Source organism: Mobula hypostoma, chromosome 13 (assembly GCF_963921235.1).
Source record: "Mobula hypostoma chromosome 13, sMobHyp1.1, whole genome shotgun sequence".
Classification (NCBI taxonomy): domain Eukaryota; kingdom Metazoa; phylum Chordata; class Chondrichthyes; order Myliobatiformes; family Myliobatidae; genus Mobula; species Mobula hypostoma.
The window spans coordinates 66,381,163-66,401,243 of NC_086109.1; the positions used below are offsets into that span (position 1 = coordinate 66,381,163).

Sequence of the window (20,081 nt, forward strand, 5' to 3'; positions counted from 1 at the left end):
TTTTTGGTTTGGGAACTTCCAGATATTTACCAATTATTGGCTAAAAATGTTTCTTTTCATCTCTTTTCTGAAAGCCCAATCCCTTATTTTGAGCAACACATAAAAAATACTGGTGAACGTAGCAGGCCAGGCAACATCTATAGGAAGAGGTACAGTCAACGTTGTCAGGACTAACTGAAAGAGGAGTTAGTAAGAGATTATTATATTCCCTTATTTTGAGGCCTTGACTCATAGCTCTAGACACTCCAAATTATCCCTATCAAGTCATGCTTTAATGAGATCAACTGTCATGCTTCAAAAATCCAAATTCTAGATGTATTATTTATCCCAGTCTGGTTAATCTCTTCTTCAATGCCATCTCAGGAACAAGGATGGTGAACCTCTGCAGTACTCCTTTGTAATGTAAGCATATCCTCCCTTGGGTAAGGGAACTACTCCTGCCCACAATATAACAGCAAATCTGAAATTTACCCCAGAATTGTAAGACTGCGTCTTTCTTGTCCTGCCGAGGGGTCGACTGCACTTTTTTCAGTCGATGCTGCCTGGCCTGCTGAGTTCCTCCAGCATTTGCTCAGATTCCCAGATCTTCTCTTGCTTGAGACTGCTCATTTCTTGGCGATCTGGTTGAATTAAAGGAGCTTTGACTGAAGGTGTCTCCCACGCTGTGAGCGAGCCGAGGTGTTCACACGGACTGCCCTTAAAATGCCAGAGATTAACTCACCGGACAATGAAAAAGCGTTGTAATTCTGAAACTTCAAATGAAGAGTCCTTCCTTTCCATTGCCCTTTCACCTAACTACCAGATTAGATCTAGGAATGGTTACGGTCTGCAAACAAAACATCTGCGAAAGTCTCCTGCTTAGTGTGCGCTCTCTTGGCATGGTTTTCCCAAAGCCAAAAGTAACTGACCGTTTTGCTATTTGATACAGTAGTCTGAACAGAGAAGTATTTGCACAGAACTGTCAGGATTTTTTTTCCCCCTCTGACATGCTCAGCCAGGTCAGTAAAACTGAAATAGTTGTTGAGGTGGGCGCTATGCAGACTTTCTGCTGGTGACCATCGTTGCATTGAGGTTGACATTAATGCTCATTAAAACGTTCACCTGAGTCACAAATGGGCTGTAAATATTTCACTGTGCCCAGTCAACACAGAAAGGATCCGCTAATCCTTGGAGTACATCAAATGTACTTTACATAATTCAGTGAGCGGCTGATGAGAATTTCTCATATATAGAGAGAAGAGTAGTTTTCCTTCTTGCGTTTGTGCTTTTTAAGTATTAAACTTCTTTTCCTTAAGACATCCTAATTAATGAAAAAAAGGCACATTACGTAAAAAAAAGTTCTTTCAACGTTGGCGGCAGATTGCAAACTAAATTGAGTGTGTATCTGCTTCAGCGGACGGGCCAGTTTCTCTGAAAAAGAAAGCAGAAAATAGCTACATTGATATGTCATTCTGCAGACAGAGCTGAGGTACAATTTGTTCTGACTGGATTTCGTGGGATGTCGAGGCAGCCAAGAGCCTCTGCGATTCTTTTTGATCAAATCTCTGTGAAAGATGAGTGTCATGCCCCGTTTCAGGCAGCTGCAGAGGGACTGCCCTACGACTCGAGGGACATGCTCAGAACACGCCAGGCTGGGGCAGAGAGGTGAGAGTTTGTTCTGGAGGTGAGCAGGAGATCCTGCCTCCCAACTCCAGAGTGTACCGAGTGGGAGGATCTCATTCCATCCCGTGAGGTATCGGAGAGGGGGGAAAAAGAAACAAAACTGAGGTTGAGACACCAGAAGGACACGTCGCTGGCTACTTGTACAGACCGGCAGAACTGATGCAAATCTCTTTAAATCAGCGCGGTATGGGAAACTGCTTGGTAGGTGAGGGGATTGATCGTCGCTGACAATGTCGGAGGTAAGTAATCTGCTGGAACTCTGTTTGTGAGAAGTGGGTTGTAACAGCGCCGGGGAGCACTGGAAGTTGCGGGCGAAGTGCTTGCTAGCTTTCGAAAAGAACATTACGTTAAATTGATTCTTGCCGAAGATAACTTAAATAGGACGGCTGACCATTAAATATTAGCTGTCTGGGTAGGGGAGCCCGCTGTGTGTGCGCGTGTGAAGTGAATTGCCTGCTTAATTAAAATGCAAAGATAATAATTGTTGCTAATAAGTCAGCAATTGGAATCGGTGTAGACTTTGGGTTGGTATTATGTACCAGTACAGGGTTTTCTTTGGGGCTGTGTGTCTCTGCTCAAACGTAGCAAGTTAACTGTTTGTCCTGCCTTCATATGTGCGGAAGGCCTTTGGGGCAAGATGTTGTTTCTTTGTGTATGTGTATTTTTTTTCGCGGCTTGCCGGAGCAGCCAGCTTCATTAGTTTCATGATAGCGCATCAGAATACGCTTGCTGCTGTTAACCGTGAGCCTGTCCTGCAGCACGAAGCGCTGTTTCTGGCTTTGGATGAGCTTGTAAGGATTTGTCAGCCAGATGTGACAAGATCATCAAGAGTCTGGGAAGAGGGATCTGATATTAATCAGCACATAGCTCCCAGCTAACTTTCTGATGTGCTGTGTAGTAACATGTTTTTCCCATTTACTACTCTTCATTGTGACCACAGCGCTGCCACAGTGTGATTGCCTCTTACTAGGCAGTTGCTTTTAAACCTTTATAGTGGCAGCAACACGCTACTGTACAAAACGCAGGTGACAACTTGCTGATTTGCACGTTGCCACTTCTATAGGATGCACAGTGGGTTTGATAGTGTGGGGTTATTTAAGACTTCCATCACGTGCCTTGAACATTTATTTGCTCCTTTTGATAGTTATCGCCATTTTCCCTCCATCTCGTGATCGGGTAAAGGTTTCCTTTCAGAATCATAACCATTAACTCCAATAAAATACCGCAGATTAACCAGTCCGACTCCACGCTTAACTGTCGTTACGCGCTTAAGGTGTTGGATTCAGAGAGATTAACTTTTGGCTGGCAGCTCAAGTTTTAATTGCGTTGAGGGGAAAAAAAACCTCTTAAAAGTCGCCTTGCCTTTTTAGTTATGAAAAAAATGCAGGTCGAGCTAAAAGTGTTAAACCTTTTTTACGCGCAACTTTGAACCGCCATCTGTTCAGTCAAAACAGTTGCATCTGTTCTACCTGCAGGTCCTTATTTAATTTAATATGCATAGTTTTACGGTCTTACTTAAATAAATGGATCTCAGCTAGGCCAAAACATGCTATTACAGATGTGAATTTGTTTTCGAAAGTTTAGGTGTAAGAAGCCCCGTGGCTGAATCTTATTAAATGATATTGTCTACTTTATACCCAGGCATTTTTGCAGAAATTGATGGCGAGAGTTGCTCTCAGTTAATCCCTTTAATACATTGTGGAGTGTATTTCTGTAGGCTTCTATACTGGTATCTCTTTACTGCATACTTGCCAATTAGCATGTTAGAAAATGATGAAACTGGAGCAGTCTGTTAGAATACTCCCTTACATAGACTGCAGTAACATGGATTAAATAGCAAGAAATTTCACATTTATAAACTTGTATCATTTCAAAACTCAATAAAACAATTAGGATGCTATTCTTTCTCGATAGAATATTTTCTCAAATGTTGAAAATCTTTAATGCCAGAAAATGACTTTTTGTTGAAATCATGATTCCAAAATGCCCTTTATCACACTCATTTTAATGGACTACAAATAAAATGCTTCCTCACGTCTATCTGATTTCCTCAAACCCCATTATGCTTTATCTAGTGTATTAACTGCTAAATAGCTGAAAAGTAAAGGCTAACAGGGTAGCTGATGATTGAGGCTGGCTATAGACTGTAGTTTGAACCATGATCAAAGTTACTTTAAAAAGGATCATGGGCTTTAAGAAAGGATAGAATATTTTGTGTAGTTTTAAACATGAGCTGTGAATAAAAAGCCAATTATCTACAAAAGTGACGTTTGCACTGAAATTGAAATTCAGTAACAAGAAGCAAAATTCTGTACAAGAAAGTGAATACATATGAAACTAAATAGAGAGCACTCCCAGCATGCTACACATAATTTAGCATCAGTTGAATTTCCCTGTAGGTCTCACTTTCAGGCACAAACTCTTTGCAATTTGAGGATTATTCAGATAAGTGGGAAAAAAAAACACTTGGTAATTTATATATCGTCTTAGTGAAGGGACATAGTATCACAAGAAGAGGAAAAACATGATTTTGAAATACTTTAAAATTATATGATTATGAGCCTACATCCATTGACTACAATTCCATATTTTATAATGAATGCATTAAATAAAGGAATAATAAATTGATTTAAAATTTTAGAATATAGGATGTAATTCATAAATCAATTGTATTCCTTGTCTATTGGGATAACACTTGTTATGGGAAAATTGATAATTTATTTTGAACGTCTAATCCTAACCTTGAAGATTATTTCTTAAAGTAATCATCAAATGTGCATTTACAGGTTTCCTTGCCTGTTTGATTCTTCTTGTTACTCTCAAGACCATATGACCGCCTTTGTAAAGTAGCCACCCTGATTGTTCTTGTCAGTGACCTAGATTTCCTTGGCTGTGTACCCCAGGCCAATATTTACCGTAGCAAATCACATAATGCATGGTAAAGTTTGATGTGTATATATCTGAGGAAAAGTTATGTTCCCTTGTTTTGTAACGTTGATTTAACTTTTATCAACTGGGGTACCTTGCTCCAGTTATAACTCAAGGCAGTAACAGTCAAATGTATCGACATAAAACTTCCTTAAAACCAGAGTCAATAAATGAATGAATTTTTACCTAGATGAACTTAGCCTAAATAGGAATGAGAAGAAATAATGTCTGCACTCTCAAGAATGTATAGTGGGTTGAGGAAATGCACGTAATAATTCTTGTGGTGGCTTATGAACGTATACCTCCAAATATTTCCAGATATTTTAACTCTCCATCTACCCAAGCTGGTTCCATTAGGTATTCTTTAAGGTGATTTTGTACTTAAGGTAATATGGGCAATGTAATAGAGCACATTTTGACTGCAGTGTTAGAAACATAAAGACCCAGCACACCCATAAATCTCCTCAAACCTGCCTTATAGATGTGGTTACACTACAGTGATTTTTTTTTAACAACATCTTGGTGATGTTTCTTCCATTCCTTTAACCAGTCACACTGTGGCCTTTTTGATTCAGTATCTCAGCTTAGGTTCTGTGACCTGCAATGACTTGAGGCCGCACAAGCACACGTCATGTAGTATCTGGTAGTTTTCTGTTCAAAGACATTTGTGTCTCTGAATTGGTTAGAGGTTTAAGCTAGATCAGAGGTGTAAACTGTGCCTACCAGTGCTCCAGTGAATTCCTGCAAACTTTTTATGCATAACAGGAGCTGATATAAAGTATGTTAAAACCAGATACAATAGATGTTATGCCTGTTTTTCATTGGCATAGTCAGAAGAGAAACAGGCCCTTCGGCCCACCACATTCAACCCCTTCTATTCTCATCGCATTTGCTTGCATTAAGACCATGTCCTTCTTTGCTTTGCTTAGTTATGTGTTTATGAAATGCATTTTAAACATAGTATTTGTATCTGATTCCACGACCTCTTCTGAAAGAATGTTCCAGAAATAAACCATGTGGAGCGAAAACTTATCCTTAATATACCCTTTAATCTCCTAACTCAGAATTTAAGATTATACCCTTTGTTTTTAATAACTCAATCATGGGGAGGGGGAATTGACTAACTATTCTATAAGTGCTTGTTTTACATGTTTCCTTAATACTGAGTAATGTCAGATTTGTGGTTTGAATATTTTTTTTGCTGTGAATTTCAATTTTCAGAGTTTGAATTTACTCTGAATACTTAGTTTCCTGCCATTGTACCAAATTTTATGTAAGTGTGTATTCCAAAGCTATTGCAAAGAAAGTTAAAATAACTAACCATCTGAAGAATTGTCTCAGCCTGAAATGTCGGCTATCCATTCTTTTCCATGGATGCTGCCGGGCCTGCTGAGTTCCTCCGTCATTTTGTATGTGTTGCTTTGAATTTCCAGCATCTGCAGACTTTGTTGTGTTTATGATTTGACTTGCCATTTAATACCAAATGAGTGATCTCCCTAACTGGGATTAATATACAAAAAAAAAACTCTTTTAACAGAGCTTTAGATGAAAGCATTAACTTTTGATGAAGTTCTTCACATCCCAATTTACACCCTTTAAACTCACTTACTGTTACTATGTGAGTTGAGGTTGCCATCAAAATTATCCCAAATTTGTGGAATGCTGAAAATTGTAACACATTGCTTGTGTTTGGAACCCAGCTTCTTTAATCTGAAAATCTATTGCAGAAAATTAATTGGCCACTCTAACCTCTCTGGCCTTCCATTTTTTAAAAAAAGAACATGCGGCAGGTGAATGTCTGTACAATGCAGTGGTTTAGATGTCAAGTTGCTACAGTATTTTTAAGCAGTTTATAAGCCAAGGCCAAGGTTTCTTCCAGTTGTTATCAAGTGTTTACAAAGCTGAAGTGTATTTTTTTTTAAATTACCACTAACTACTGGAGTTATTATGTTCTATTTATTAGTCATTACTTTTATGTATCTGAAAGAGTTTCTCATCCCTGCACTGATATTTCATAGTATACATATAGTTTGCTTTGTATTACAAACTGTACTCCAAATTTAATTTTTGCAGCACATATTTAAATTTAAAATTGGATATATGTTTACAGTGTAAGCAGTTCAAACCCATTACGTGCACTTAAGGTTTCCTCTTGAGAACTATCTTGTTCTAAAAGCACAAATACATCAATCAATATAATGGGAAATGATGCAATAATTGTTGTAAAATGTGTTTGCAATATTGGCTGGGATGTGGCAACACTTCAGTAACATTGGTCATAATGTTATTCATCTCCTGTTTTTGCAGTGAGTGTGAATATATTGAAATTCCTTTGTATTGCCTCGGTAGGTCTATAGGTTCAAGAGTGGGAGGGATCGTTCATTGTGGCAATCCTTAGGCATGGTGAAAAGGCCACATCTAGACTCACCTCAGTGCACACCCTGAATTTCCTGGCATTCTCTATTTTTAAGTCAACTTATCTCTGCCCCTAGTGCCAAGGCACTTGAAGAACTCTGATCCAATAGCTGGTGTCAGGGCAGCTGTAGATCAGGGCCAGGCTGAAGATATTCCAGACAACCGCTCAATCTTTGATAAATACTCTTTCTTCAGGCTGTATGGTTCCTGGCTTCTGTTCATCAGCAGCAGCCAGTAAGCCTTGTTCCCTACTGATTTATTGATACTTGGACAGGGCTGCCAACCCTCTAGGTTTGCACCAGATTCATTGAGGATTAATCTTTTGGGCATTGCTGTTTAAAAAAAAAAACAAGGAAAACATCGTTAAAAGTTTGAAATAAAATTTTTATTGAAGATTTTCCAATATTTTTATATATAAAATGCAATGGGCAGTACATACGATGATGGGTATGGCAGTTGGAAGAGACACTTCACGTCTAACGAAAACTCCAGGCAAAGTTGGCAACCAATCTGAGAGGTAGGTCAGTAATGGAAACTTGCCCATGCATTCAAAGTGGCCCGGAGTGGAGGTGGAACATCATGACTCTCATTCCAAGCGTGAAAACAGCTCCTCTGTATTAACTATTACATCTTTCCTTCTATCGAGTGCTGGCATTGTATTAGAATCCTGTTAGTTTGTATTTATCTAGCTGGTGTCTGATAATATGTGAATACTTAAATCTGCAAAGCGAAATCAAAACAAGATACTAGGTCCCCTCCGCCTTCTCTTTCTCCACTCTCCTATCCTGTCCTCTTCGATTCCTTCCTCTCCAGGCCTTTACCTTTCCTACCCTCCCAGCTTCACCTATCAGCTTCTAGCTATCCTCCTTCCCCTTTCCCAACCTTTTTATTCTGGTGTCTTTCCCCTTCCTATCCGGTCCTGATAAAGGGTCTTGGCCTGAATCGTCGACTGTTTATTCGATTCCATAGATGTTGCTTGACCTGCTGAGTTCCTCCAGCATTTTGTGTGTGTTGCTTTGGATTTCCAGCATCTGCAGAGCAGCCCATGTTTATAAGTCACATTTCTGTTTGCCTTATATAATGTGCACACACTCTCCCACATGGGCACACCCCATTTAACCTACCCCAAGGCAAAGTGGCCCAGGAATTCTCTGTCGGCTTGAAAGTCATGTTAAAGGCACACAGCATGGAAGCTGGTTCCTTTCTGGCATACAGTGCCCTGTCATGAATATTCAAGGCATTCTGAGTGACAGATTTGGCCTTGAATTGGGCATGTGCAGAGAGAGCTTTCTTCTCTGGTTAAGTGTAAGAAGATATAGAAGTAGGCCTTTGGGCCCTTCAAGCCTGCTGTGCTGTTCTTTAAGATCACGGCTGATCTACTCCCTTAACTCCATTTTTCTACGCTGTGCCAATGTCTCGTGATTCCCTTACTGTCTGGACATCTATTGATCAGTGCCTTGAATGAACACAACATCCAAGTCTCCAGTGCCTCCAGGGTAGAGAATTCCAAAGATTCACCACTCTGAGTGAAGAAATTTGTTCTTGTGTTTTTTAATAATATGGAGAGGAGGCCAGTTGATTTTTATTTTTATTTTATTGATATAAGGCGCGGAATAGGCCCTTCCAGCACTTTGAGTCACGCCACCGAGTAATCCCCCAACTTAATCCTAGCTTAATCACAGGACAATTCACAATGATCAATTATCCTACCAGCTGGTATATCTTTGGACTGTGTAAGGAAACAGGAGCACCTAGAAGAATCACATGCGGTCACGGGGGGGAAGGCACAAACGCCTTACAGGTAGCGGAGGAAATTGAACCCGGCTTGCCTTTACTGTAAAGCATTGTGCTAACCACTAACACTACCATGTTGGCCCAGTGCAGTCTGCACCGGCTGCCTCTACTTACTTAACAGTAACCTATTCTTTCTCAGAAGGTTCTCTTCTGCTTCTTCCACCTACTTATTAAACTTTTAGTGTTTAATTAACCTGCCAACCAGTAGGTTATTGGCATGCAGAAGGAAAAGCAGAGGGCCTAGGGAAACTGAGTTATAGGGAGAACGTGGAAACTCTGCACTGGTAGCCCCAAACATTGTCCCTCATCTCAGTCCAAAACAACTTTGCTCTTATTTTAAATTTCTTTGCCTAGTCATAGATTCCTCTCCATAAACACCGTCTCTGCATCCGTCAAGCTCTTTAAGAAATTTACAAAGAAAAGCACAGAAATCAGGTGAGCCACATACCACTGGGTCTGAGCAATGACTGTAAGAAGATGACAAGGACTGGGTCAACATAAGTAGTTCATGGGGACAAGGTCAAGAGATGTCACAATGGGAGGAAAGAAAGTTGATGAGGGGAATGGTAATATGAGCAGCTGGGCTGGAACCTGTGACGAGAAGGACATAAATGGGGGCCATCATGACATCAACAGCAAATGGGAGAAATGAATGCCACACAAAATACTTAGAGGATCTTTCTGCCAGCAGATCGGTGTACAGCTGGAACTCTCCAATTAATGCTAACGCAGGCCTCAACTTTCTAGTTGGGGGTGTTCCTGTGTGATGGAGCCATGCTGTTCGCAGGCCTCCATTGCACAAACACTTGTCATCACCCCACACATCTGAGCATCTCCAATCATATGTGCGTCACACGCATGGAGGGTCTGGAATGAATTTTCAAAATTGTATGAACTGCATTTTTTTTTAGAATTTCAGTCCCAACGGACCACAAAAGTGCTAGAGTTTAATGCTTCATTCATGAATTAATCAGTACTGAAAAACTGCCTCTACAGTGGTGTAGCCAGAGGCACCAAATCCAGTAGAAAATGAGTGAGTAAATTATCACCGTTGAGTTCTCACCAGTGGCAGGGGTACTTCTCTGAGGTCCCATCAATGAGTTTAAATGAGTGGCTGGTCTTCACAGGGGCTCAAGTTTGGAGCTGCCCGTCTAAGACATTCAACTACTCCAACTGGGGTAACGATCACCTCAGTGCTGCAACTGAAGGTCATCATGCAATCATCTCAATTCTAAAGCGACTCAATCTCGGTACCATTTGCTCTTTTATCCACGTTTATGGCTTAACTACGTCTCCTGTGAACTAGTGAAGTGCAAGAGAATTACTGTCTTTCTCCGGCAACTGAAATTGATTATGATAAGGTACTGCACAAAGAGGCATGGGATCCTCACCAGTAGACTGGGTGAAATATGCAGTGTAAAGCTACAGAGACCGTGCAACTCCTGACATGTTCCTGACAAAGAACCATCTCAGAAGTGAAGGTGCATGACATTCCATACCAGAGTCAGAGATTTATAGTATACTTAAGTGTATTAGTTGTTTAAAAGGGTTAAATATTTCAGTTTGCCCATCTTTTCTTTTGAAGTTTGTTATGTAGACAGCTTTGCTTATGGAACTCTATTCATTCTCCAAGTATCTGCAGTGAAATGGAAACTTGCGTAAACACTGAGAAGAGTTACATACATTATGATGGATTGAATGTCTCTATTGTTAGAAATCATAAAAAGGCAAGACTTTTAGTCATTCTTTATGGAACTTTGTGTCTGGTCTGTATGGTGATTACTTTAAAATTGTTACAACATGGCCAAGAGCAGCCAGTCCAGATGGTATACAGACATTATCTGAATGAGGCTCCTGCATTCTGGGGTCTATTGTTATGGAATTTGGGCATCATTTTGTTCTTTTTTTTAAAGTCTGGCAACTTTATTTACATTTGAATTTATCCATGACTAAACAGTAAATATAATGTTGGAGATTTTTTTCCCATTAGGTTGCCCTGGCTGCATAATGATCAGGTAGTTAAAAAGAGTGAGGACATCCAGGTAGTTTTTAGCTGGATACAGTGGCTGTCAACACTCTTTCCTTCCTTCTGCCCAATGACAGAGCACGCCAGATTCTTTTGTGCATATGGTCACCTTTAATGATCATAGTACCCTTAACTATGGAAGCAAAGTATATCTTGCATTTAAGGAAATACACCAGAACTGTGTCGGAATGAGGACAATTTCTCCCTTCTACAATATGACCAATCATTAACTAACAATCTTAATACCTTTCACCACAATGAGTTAACTCCTTGTAACAGTTTGCCTGGCCTGTGACAGTTTTCTTCTTAACAGTTATTCTTTATTAACAACTAAGAATAGCAGAGCATTGACTTTTCATATGCAGTAAATCTGCTCTCTTCAAAGAATGTTGTCTCAGCATCAGATTAAATTGAAGTGAGGAATTGACACCTGGTTCTCTATATGACATACATAGGTACATGACACAAATGGACATTTCATTAAATATGCCCTCTCCGTGTCATCTTTGGAGTGAAATTCACTCTTAAAATTCCAAAGGGCTACCACTGTGACACTGCAGATAGAGTGATTGTCTTGGAGTTCTTAGGACCCCTTGTCAGTTTAGGTCTCTTATACAGTTTATGGAGTCTGCAGGTTCGCCGGTGACTGTTTTCGTTTCCCTGGGTGCTGCACTTTCCTTCCACGTCTCAAAAACATCTATTCTGCCATTAGTACAGGTGTTTGAGGAAATCAGCGGGTGTTAATGGACAAGTGTGGGGGGGGGGGGAGGAAGTCAGCTGTATGAAAAAATAAATGAGGAAAAAAGATAGGTAAGATTATTTTGTTTGCTGGTATGGTCTAGAAAGGTGGAATACTCTCCTCCTTAAAAAGAAATATAAATATAAAAATCTTCTCTGGAATCAAATTGTCCAAATTTTTTGATGAATATTGTTTGGAACTGTTTGAAAATGTGCTTTTGGTGTTCTAATGGTTGCATGTATGCCCAGAACTTTATATTGTAAATATTTTACTGTACTATACAGTAAATTAAGATATCTCGTCTTAGCACTTATTAATATGAGTGATTTAGCTAATCCATCATTCTAAATGGCCATAAGAAATGTTAATTCATATTGCCTTTTAATAGACTTAACCATATCCTCTAAGAGATTTGACTCTTCCCAACAACTAATCTTTCAACTATTAATGTGCTTCAAAATAGCCAATGATGACTTCTGCATTTTTCTGTTAAAATTGCTGATGGTGGAAACATTTTATTAAAGAACTAATTAGAATTCTGTGTGATTTCTGAATACAGCAAAACTTGTACTGTTTAAAGTTCAGAAAACACTGGGGTGGGTATATATGTTTCATGAATAAGTAATTCAAATTATTCATTAACAGCCCTTTGCATCTGCAATATCCCTACCAAGGGAGAGAAAGGCACTCAAGATATACATACAAGTCATCCTATATGTTGTATACAATAAGATGTAAAGCTTAAAATTATGATCTTGCTGTGCAGTATCAATAAAGTGATGTTTTTCTCGTATTAAGTAAGAAATAAAATTTCCATCAGATTATTGAAAGGAAATGTATCCATGCCATTATATTTTAGCCATTAAGCCACTACAGGTACTCCCATTTTCACAACTTAGGTGTACATCCATTGTTCAAAGCACCATTTCTATCTGGGATCTTAAAGTCTATGCATCAGGACCTAATCCTGGAGTTCCCAACCTTTTTTATGCCATGGACCCCTCTCATTAACTGAGGGTTCCATGCAGCCTAGGTTGGGAACCCCTCAATTCTCTTAAGGAAACAGGTGCATGGATAGTCACTGGCCTTCTAGTCTGCCCTGCTATTCAATATGACACTAACTAGTCTGTCCCAGCACTCAATTCTTCTGTGATGGTTCACCGTAAGCTTAAATTACCCAAGCTTTCAAGAAAGTTGATCACCTCCTCTTTCCTCAGTGTTAACATCTCCGAAGACCTATCCTGGGCCCAGCACATAAGTGCAATTATAAAGGGAGCATGCCAGTGCCTCTATTTCCTTAGAAGTTTGAGAAGATTTGGCATTACAACTAATACTGTGACAAACTTCCACAGATGTGTGGTGGAGAGTATATTGACTGGCTGCATCACAACCTAGCATGGAGACACCAATGCTCTTGAATGGAAAATCCTACAAAAAATAGTGGATACGGCCCAGTCCATCACAGGTAAAGCCCTCCCTCCATTGAGTACATCTACACGGAGTGTTGTTGCAGGAAAGCAGCATCCATCTTAAGGGACCCCCACCACCCAGGTAATGCTCTCTTTTCACTGCTGCCATCAGGAAGAAGGTACAGGACTCACACCGCTGGGTTCAGGAACAGTTATTACCCCTCAATCATCAGGCTCAAAGCAGAGGAGATAACTTCACTTGCCCCCATCACTCAACTGTTCCCACAACCTATGGACTCACTTTCAAGGACACTTTATCACATGTTTTGGGTATTTATTGCTTATCTGTTTATTATTATTATTATTATTTGTATTTGCACAGTTTGTTGTTTGCACAATGGTTGCTGCCCAGTTGGTGTGGTCATTTATTGATTCTCTTATTGTTGTTGGATTTATTGACTATGCCCAGAAGAAAATGAATCTCAGGGTTGTGTATAGTCACATATATGTACTTTGATAATAAATATACTTTGAACTTTAAATACAATGCTGTGCAAAAGAATTAGACACATATATATAGCTAGGATTCCTAAGACTTAAACACAGAACTGTATTAATTTTATGTATTGCCTTATACTGCTGCCACAAAAAAATCATGACATCTGTGATTAATGATAAACCTGATACTGATATGGGTCTCTGTTGTGGACTGAGAGTGGGAAGGGGGCACAGTGAGGGGAATCGTGGTTGCGAGTGGGGAGGGAGTGGGAAGCACCAGAACGACATTCTGTAATGATCAATAAACCAATTGTTTGGAATCAAATGCCCTTGCCTAGTGTCTAACGGCTGGGTGCGTTTTTACCCATGCCACTCCCCACCCCACCCCCACTCCTAGCACTTCTCCTCTGCTGCCACTTGTCCCACCCCCTCCCGCAGTGCTCCACCCTCACCATTCCCAACATCGTTCGCTTCTGTTAGATATACAAACTCCCTCTCTGCTCCGTGTTGACAACTGCAGTACCGTGCATAAGTCTTGGGCACCCTAGCTATACTGTATATATGTGCTAAGACCTTTGCACAGTACTGTACCTACAACGTTCTGTCCTCCCGAACCCCTCTGGTACAGCGATTTACCAGCCACTGCGAGGAAACAAAAGCCTGTGCTGTTCAGATTTAGGCCTCTTTATCTGGTAATCTACCCACCATTCAGATTGTATCCTCCTCCATTGCATCCAGGAGGGCACTGGTTCTGCAGCAGGGAAAAAACTGGAGCCCGCTGAAGAAAACAAAACTTTCTTGATTTAAAGTTCCCGCCAAAAGAGATGGTGCACACAATTAATACAAAGCTTTCAAGTTGACAGTGAAGAGCGAAGTGGATTGTAACTGAACAACTGATGGAGGAAAATTCCAGTCTGGCCTGGGCATGTCCTTCTTCCTGCAGAAGTTAATTGCATTGACTGGCAGACTTCCCTTTCCCACTCACTTATATGCCTGTCACCTAGAGCAACACATGGCATTAATGATTACTTATGGGATTCCATGGGTTAGACCCACACAACAATCAATCTTTGTCATGTCTTTATATAACTTGTTCAGTATTAGTAGAGGACTGTTATTGATAGGGGGGGGGGGGTTATCTTGTGATTTTTATTCCTTTCTTGTACATTGTAACTGTTTGCAAATATTACTTTGAAAACAATGCCAGCCCTAAAATGTTCAAAGTTGTTGCCACAATTTCATAAAATAACAGGGTTTACTGCCAGTTGTACTTTTTAAAACTAACCTTACAAGTTCTTATAGGTGCTTAGCTAATCCATTATTGAGATTATTGAGTGGGAGTGACATATCTGTGAGCTGATACATGCTAGTATTTTAATCATTGGATCTTACTACATCCATTTAGGGAAAGAAAACATGAAAGATTTGTTTTGAAAGTGCAATCAGAAGTTGGAACCATAAACTCATTTTAGGTCACTTTTATTTTTTTTTGTTCCTTACTTGCACTTTAGGTTGTGTTGATTGAAGTTGGCAAAACCATTACAGTAGGAATTAAAAATGCTACCACATGCTCTGGGTTAATTTTATATCCCTGTGTTATTTTTCTTGTAGTACACTTCCACCATTGAATACAGTGTGTATCGTGTTTCTAAAAGCTGTTGCGAGATCGGAGATGTTTAAAGCTGTGGTTCACATAGATTTTATTCACACACTGTACGTGCCTCTGATATTGTGCAAATGATAATGCTACCATGAAGAATTGTGGTTCAGCTCTGCTCCAGGGATCTAGACGCGATCTTGATCTCTGGTACTGTCTGTGTGGAGTTCTTTGTTTTCCCTGTGGGTTTCTTCCAGGTTTTACAGCTCCCCTGCCCCCCCAACCCTAAAGAGGTGCTGATAGCTTAGTTGCCTTCTGTATATTGCCCCCAGTAAGTTGCAAAAGAATACAGAAAGGGCATGTGAGAGAAAATAAAGATGCAGAGTTACAGGGAAATAAGATGAGAGTGATTGGGACTGCTCTGCTTGGAATCAGCATGGATTCAGCAGGTTGAATAGCCTTTAAATATGCAATTAGAATGTTTCTAGTATACACTTGCTGTGGTCTATTTTAATTACAGAGAGCATAGCCTTCGCTATCAGTTCACATTAACTCCTGGGCATGCCTATGTTTCATTACATCACCCTTTGGGAATAGGATTGATCAAAATACCTTTGTGCAGCATTTGCAGCAAAGGTGGAGAAAATCGTTACATTTAAATTTGCAGGAACCTAACTATTGCTAAGTTATGTCTCAGGATATTCACATTATCCAATGAGATGTTTCGATTCATGGTAATGATATAAACACTGTTTGCTGTGGATTGTTATCTGAATTTTCGTATCTCTCTGGGATATGCCCTCCCTTTTGGCAAACACGTAACATCTGCATTTTATGTGGTGGAATATTTTTTCAAGCGCCCAGGGTACATTTGAAAGGTACTAAATGCAGCATTAATTTTGCTGCTGTTGCAGGGTAAGAACGATTGTCCAGAATGCGTGTGTTAACTGAATACGCAAAATAACTGACTTCCTAAAGCAATCTTAGTATGTTTTTTTTTCTGGAGTCTTAGTCTGAGCAATTGTTATGGTTACTATCTCTTTTTCTGCTCACTGGTACCCTACAGATCCCCAAAATATTTGCAACTAGCCTGCATTCAGAGGGCAGATTGTGCAGGATGCCATATTAGCAGACATGTTAGCTTGCATGCGTACTAAATGGCTGGTGGATAAATACAGCGCAAGCGGATCATGACATTGACCAGTGTTAACGTTTTGTAACTCAACACTTTGTCCTTTCTCAGTGTAAGCACTCATTCAGCGGCAGGAAGGACACCCACCAAAGGGATCATCAGCTAACGCAAGGTTAGTTGCTGGGTGATTTCTTCTGACTGTTGCGACAATTCTGCGATTATTTGCCGCTTTCTGTATTTTACTGCAAAGGTCCATAGGGAGTAGAGTGCCAGATGCTGAATGAGTTTTTCCTTACTTCAAGACTTCCACACAGACCAGTTGATCTCAGACAAGGGAGCATTGATAGACATCAATGAAGAAATACATAGAGGTATACATAGAAAACAAGAACAGGAGCAGGCTATTTGGCACTTGCAGCCTGCTCCACCATTTGCTACGATTAAGGCTGATCATTCAAATTTGTTAAGCTGTTCCAGCTTTTTCCCCAGACCCCTTGATTCCCCAAGCCCTAAGAACAGTATCTAATTCCTGCTTGGATATATTTAACAATTTGGCTTCAACTACTTTCTGTGGTAGGACAGAGATCAAAGACTGGAAGAGGAGGAGGGGAAGAAGGGTTCTCAGCAGAAGTCTGTTCAGGGAGCAATACGCCTGAATAAAATTCATTAAGGAGCAACATTTGATGCATCTGCACATCACTGAATTCTCACCTACTGCAGCCACACTAACCTCAGAGCAGAAGGACTACGTTTCCAGTGGCTGTCAAGTTGACTGTGGCAATGAACTTTTATGCCACTTGTCATATTGACAATTGAGATATTTGAAAAGTTTCTTCATTTAGTGTTGTGTAAGGGCAGTCATCTAGGTACTCTTTTCAAAGACAATATGACAAAAGTAACTTTGATTTACAACTCATTACCTTGACGTCACATGCTGTTTCATGAATAACCCTTCTTCAAATAGTTCTTCTTTTTCTGCAGGTGCTACAGAGCGAAGTTCACACTCCATACTTTCTCAGGGTGATGTTGTGAATCTTGCACATGTTTTTAACCACTGTTTCCAATGTCTGGATATATCAGGTACCTGGCCCAAATTCACTTTCTTCTCACCAAGCAACCTTTCTCACAGAAGCAAGTTTTGGATCCCATAAATAAGCCATCTTGAAACATCTCCTCCAAATTTGTACCATATTTATAGAGCCTGTCTCAATCTGCCAAGAAGTTTCCAAGAGGCATATCCGATGCTAACTCTGACACCCATATTGTTGTACTGTAGATGTTTAGCAAGCTTAACTAATTCTTTAAATGCCTTGCCTCCTGGTTTGGGTAGATCCTGCCAGAACTTGTATGCAGGAGTATCCACAAATGCAAGCAAAGTAAATAACGAACTCCCTTGCAGTGAAAAAGTGTTCTTTCCACATATTCTTTCCATATTTCATAGATTGAAAATAAGTGCCTGTTATGGCTATCTGGAGTCGTAGAGTGCCTCGATGTGTAAAGGATGGAATCAATGAAATCCAACTGAGTCTTGGTAAAGCCTAGAATCCCATGAAAGGCAAGCAGCACTTGCTTCTGTAATCATCCTGGATAAAGTGTCATTCATGTCACCAGTTATCAGAACAGCATTGTTTACTGTTAGCAAGCTCTATGTAAATAAAAAAAATACAGCTCAGCAGCTTTCACCATGTGTTTTTCTATGTGGGAAGGCATTTTATTTTGTAAGTCATCCGACCACTAGAGGGAGGTGATAGAATAGCAAAAACTCTTTAAGGGACCTCTCCCAACAAGGATTCCACCAACAAACAAACTCATCTCTTGCTGGAGATGAGAAAGTGGAGTAAGCCTGTGGGTTTACTGTGATTTGGAAACTTCTCCATTGCACAGAGTGCCATTGACTGCATGCATGTTACTTTCTGGGTACAGCATGGTAGATCTGGTCTATCCCAGTACCAAAAGGGATTTCATTCACTTGACTGTCCAGCTAAGCATGTGATCAGACAAGGACAGCCAGGCAATCTGATACTCCGCAGCAGAGGTGATGCCTTCAGTCTTCAGTAAGGGTCTACATCCGAAAGTGCTTGAGCCATGGTCCAAGGGATACTTGTTGGGTGTTTAGAGTTTTTTTGACTCTGCTGCCTTTCCCACCACACCTGGCCAGTGAAAGGCTTGCTGACCACCCAAGTTCTAGTGTAGCAGTCTATGCCTTGCTGGAACAGAATTGTTCCTGTCATCTGAACTGTTCTTGAACATACCTCCAGGGCTTTGGTTCAGGATTGCTGATGGCAGAGTATATGGTGCACCCACTGTGGTTGCCACCTTTTGTACGCAATAGTTGAGGGCTAGAGCACATGGAGGAGCTAATGTAGAGAGTTTTGCTGGACTGTCTCAAATTGAGTGTGATATCAGTAAACAGACCCCTTTCTCCATTCACCACCAGTGACACATCTTGCATGCTTACAGACTATTGTTGAGCCTGTAACTTGGCCATTATACCAAAGTAACATGCACAAAAGAAATATAAGAACAATACTTATAATTAAATTACACCATCATGCTTTCAAAAACCATTTATTCAAATGGTTGGTTACCTTTAGCACTTTCCTCTTACTATTGCTTCTCTGCGGTGTTGCCTTGGTAACCACAGTGTGGCGGGTGGAGGATTCCTGAGGTTCAACAATATTGGGAGAAGACAGTTATGGGCCTAGCGCGTTGGCAGCATCCAGCACTGTCCGGATGCACCCCTGCTGGCTGTAGGTGATGGCAAGCAGCAGAAAGGGGAAGAGGCTGCATTGTTCCTGAGTATTGTGTTCTATGCTTAGGAGGTGCAAGCTTAATGATCTGTTGGAAGAGAGATTGCTGAACAGTTGTGGCAGACAGCAAACCCCGTTGCATGTAATACACAAAGCATTTCAATTTGCATATCTTTCAACCTTCCACAGTAATCAATCAGAAGAAATAATACAGATGCTGGAAGTCTGAGACAAAAATTCATCACTGGTTAATTTCTTGGAACATGTTTGTCTTCTCACTTTTCCAGTTCTGATGAAAGCTCTAACTGGAAGCCTTGGGAGGAATGCATGGTCTTTCCCTTCCTGACACTCTCTGTTGCCCTCAAAGTTAATTCTGCTTCTCTTCCATCTGACACTGTCTGACATGCTGACTGTTTCTGGTGTTTCTACTTTAGTGGCCTGGCACATTGCAGCTCTCATCCTATTCTTCAGCAAAAACAGTGGTTTGTGTTGTCCAAATCCTTTGCATCATCACTGATGCTTGGTACATAACCATATGCTTGCCCTGCCTCTGAGCATCTCAGTGACTGAGCTGGTGGCTTGAACTATGACCTTGACTAGTGGTATGTCTTAACCATCACTGCCCCACTGCTGCTCCCAGACTGCCTGTCCACACCAGTTCTTGAATATCTGAAAGATGAATGGAGCAGAGTGAAGGTTGTTTGGTGCACCAGGAGAAGGGAAAGAATGTGGCTCACTGTGCAGACTGAAAGGCTTTGTTTCAGGAGAAAGCATAACACAAGGGTGCAGATTGGGTATGAGAATGCCACCATCTTTCAGTCCCAACCTTGCTATTGGCTATAGGCCTATAATGGCCATTTCCTCATGAAAGATTAAGGCATGAAGGCATAGCCTCCCCATTCTTGTCTGCTCCTGCTACCTGCCCTACCCTGTTTCCCATGTTTCTGCAAAAGAAAAGTAATTGCCAGTGAGTTCCATACTGACGATAGCTGATAGGGTAATGTGGCTCTCATAGTTTAATAGTTAGCAAGTTGAAACATGAGGGTATAAGGCATGCATCTGTGGAGTTCCTGAATGAGAGGCATGAATCCTGACTGGTACATTGACTATGACTGATGGGAGTGCAGTATA

The 20,081-nt window shown here is 40.6% G+C and overlaps 1 protein-coding gene across 3 annotated transcripts in view; it reads left to right on the forward strand.

Moving 5' to 3' along the window:
- Positions 1 to 1,280: 1,280 nt before the first annotated feature.
- The window catches only part of LOC134355651 (zinc finger protein basonuclin-2-like), a 106,491-nt gene continuing 87,690 nt past the window's right edge, over positions 1,281 to 20,081 (forward strand). Inside the window, exon 1 of one of the 3 annotated variants that reach the window (XM_063065880.1) lies at positions 1,281 to 1,644. Coding sequence is in view for 1 of the 3 variants with exons in the window: in XM_063065877.1 (XP_062921947.1) it covers positions 1,893 to 1,901 (9 nt within the window). In the remaining 2 variants the exon portion in view is untranslated. The other 2 variants (XM_063065877.1, XM_063065881.1) reach the window with 2 other exon arrangements.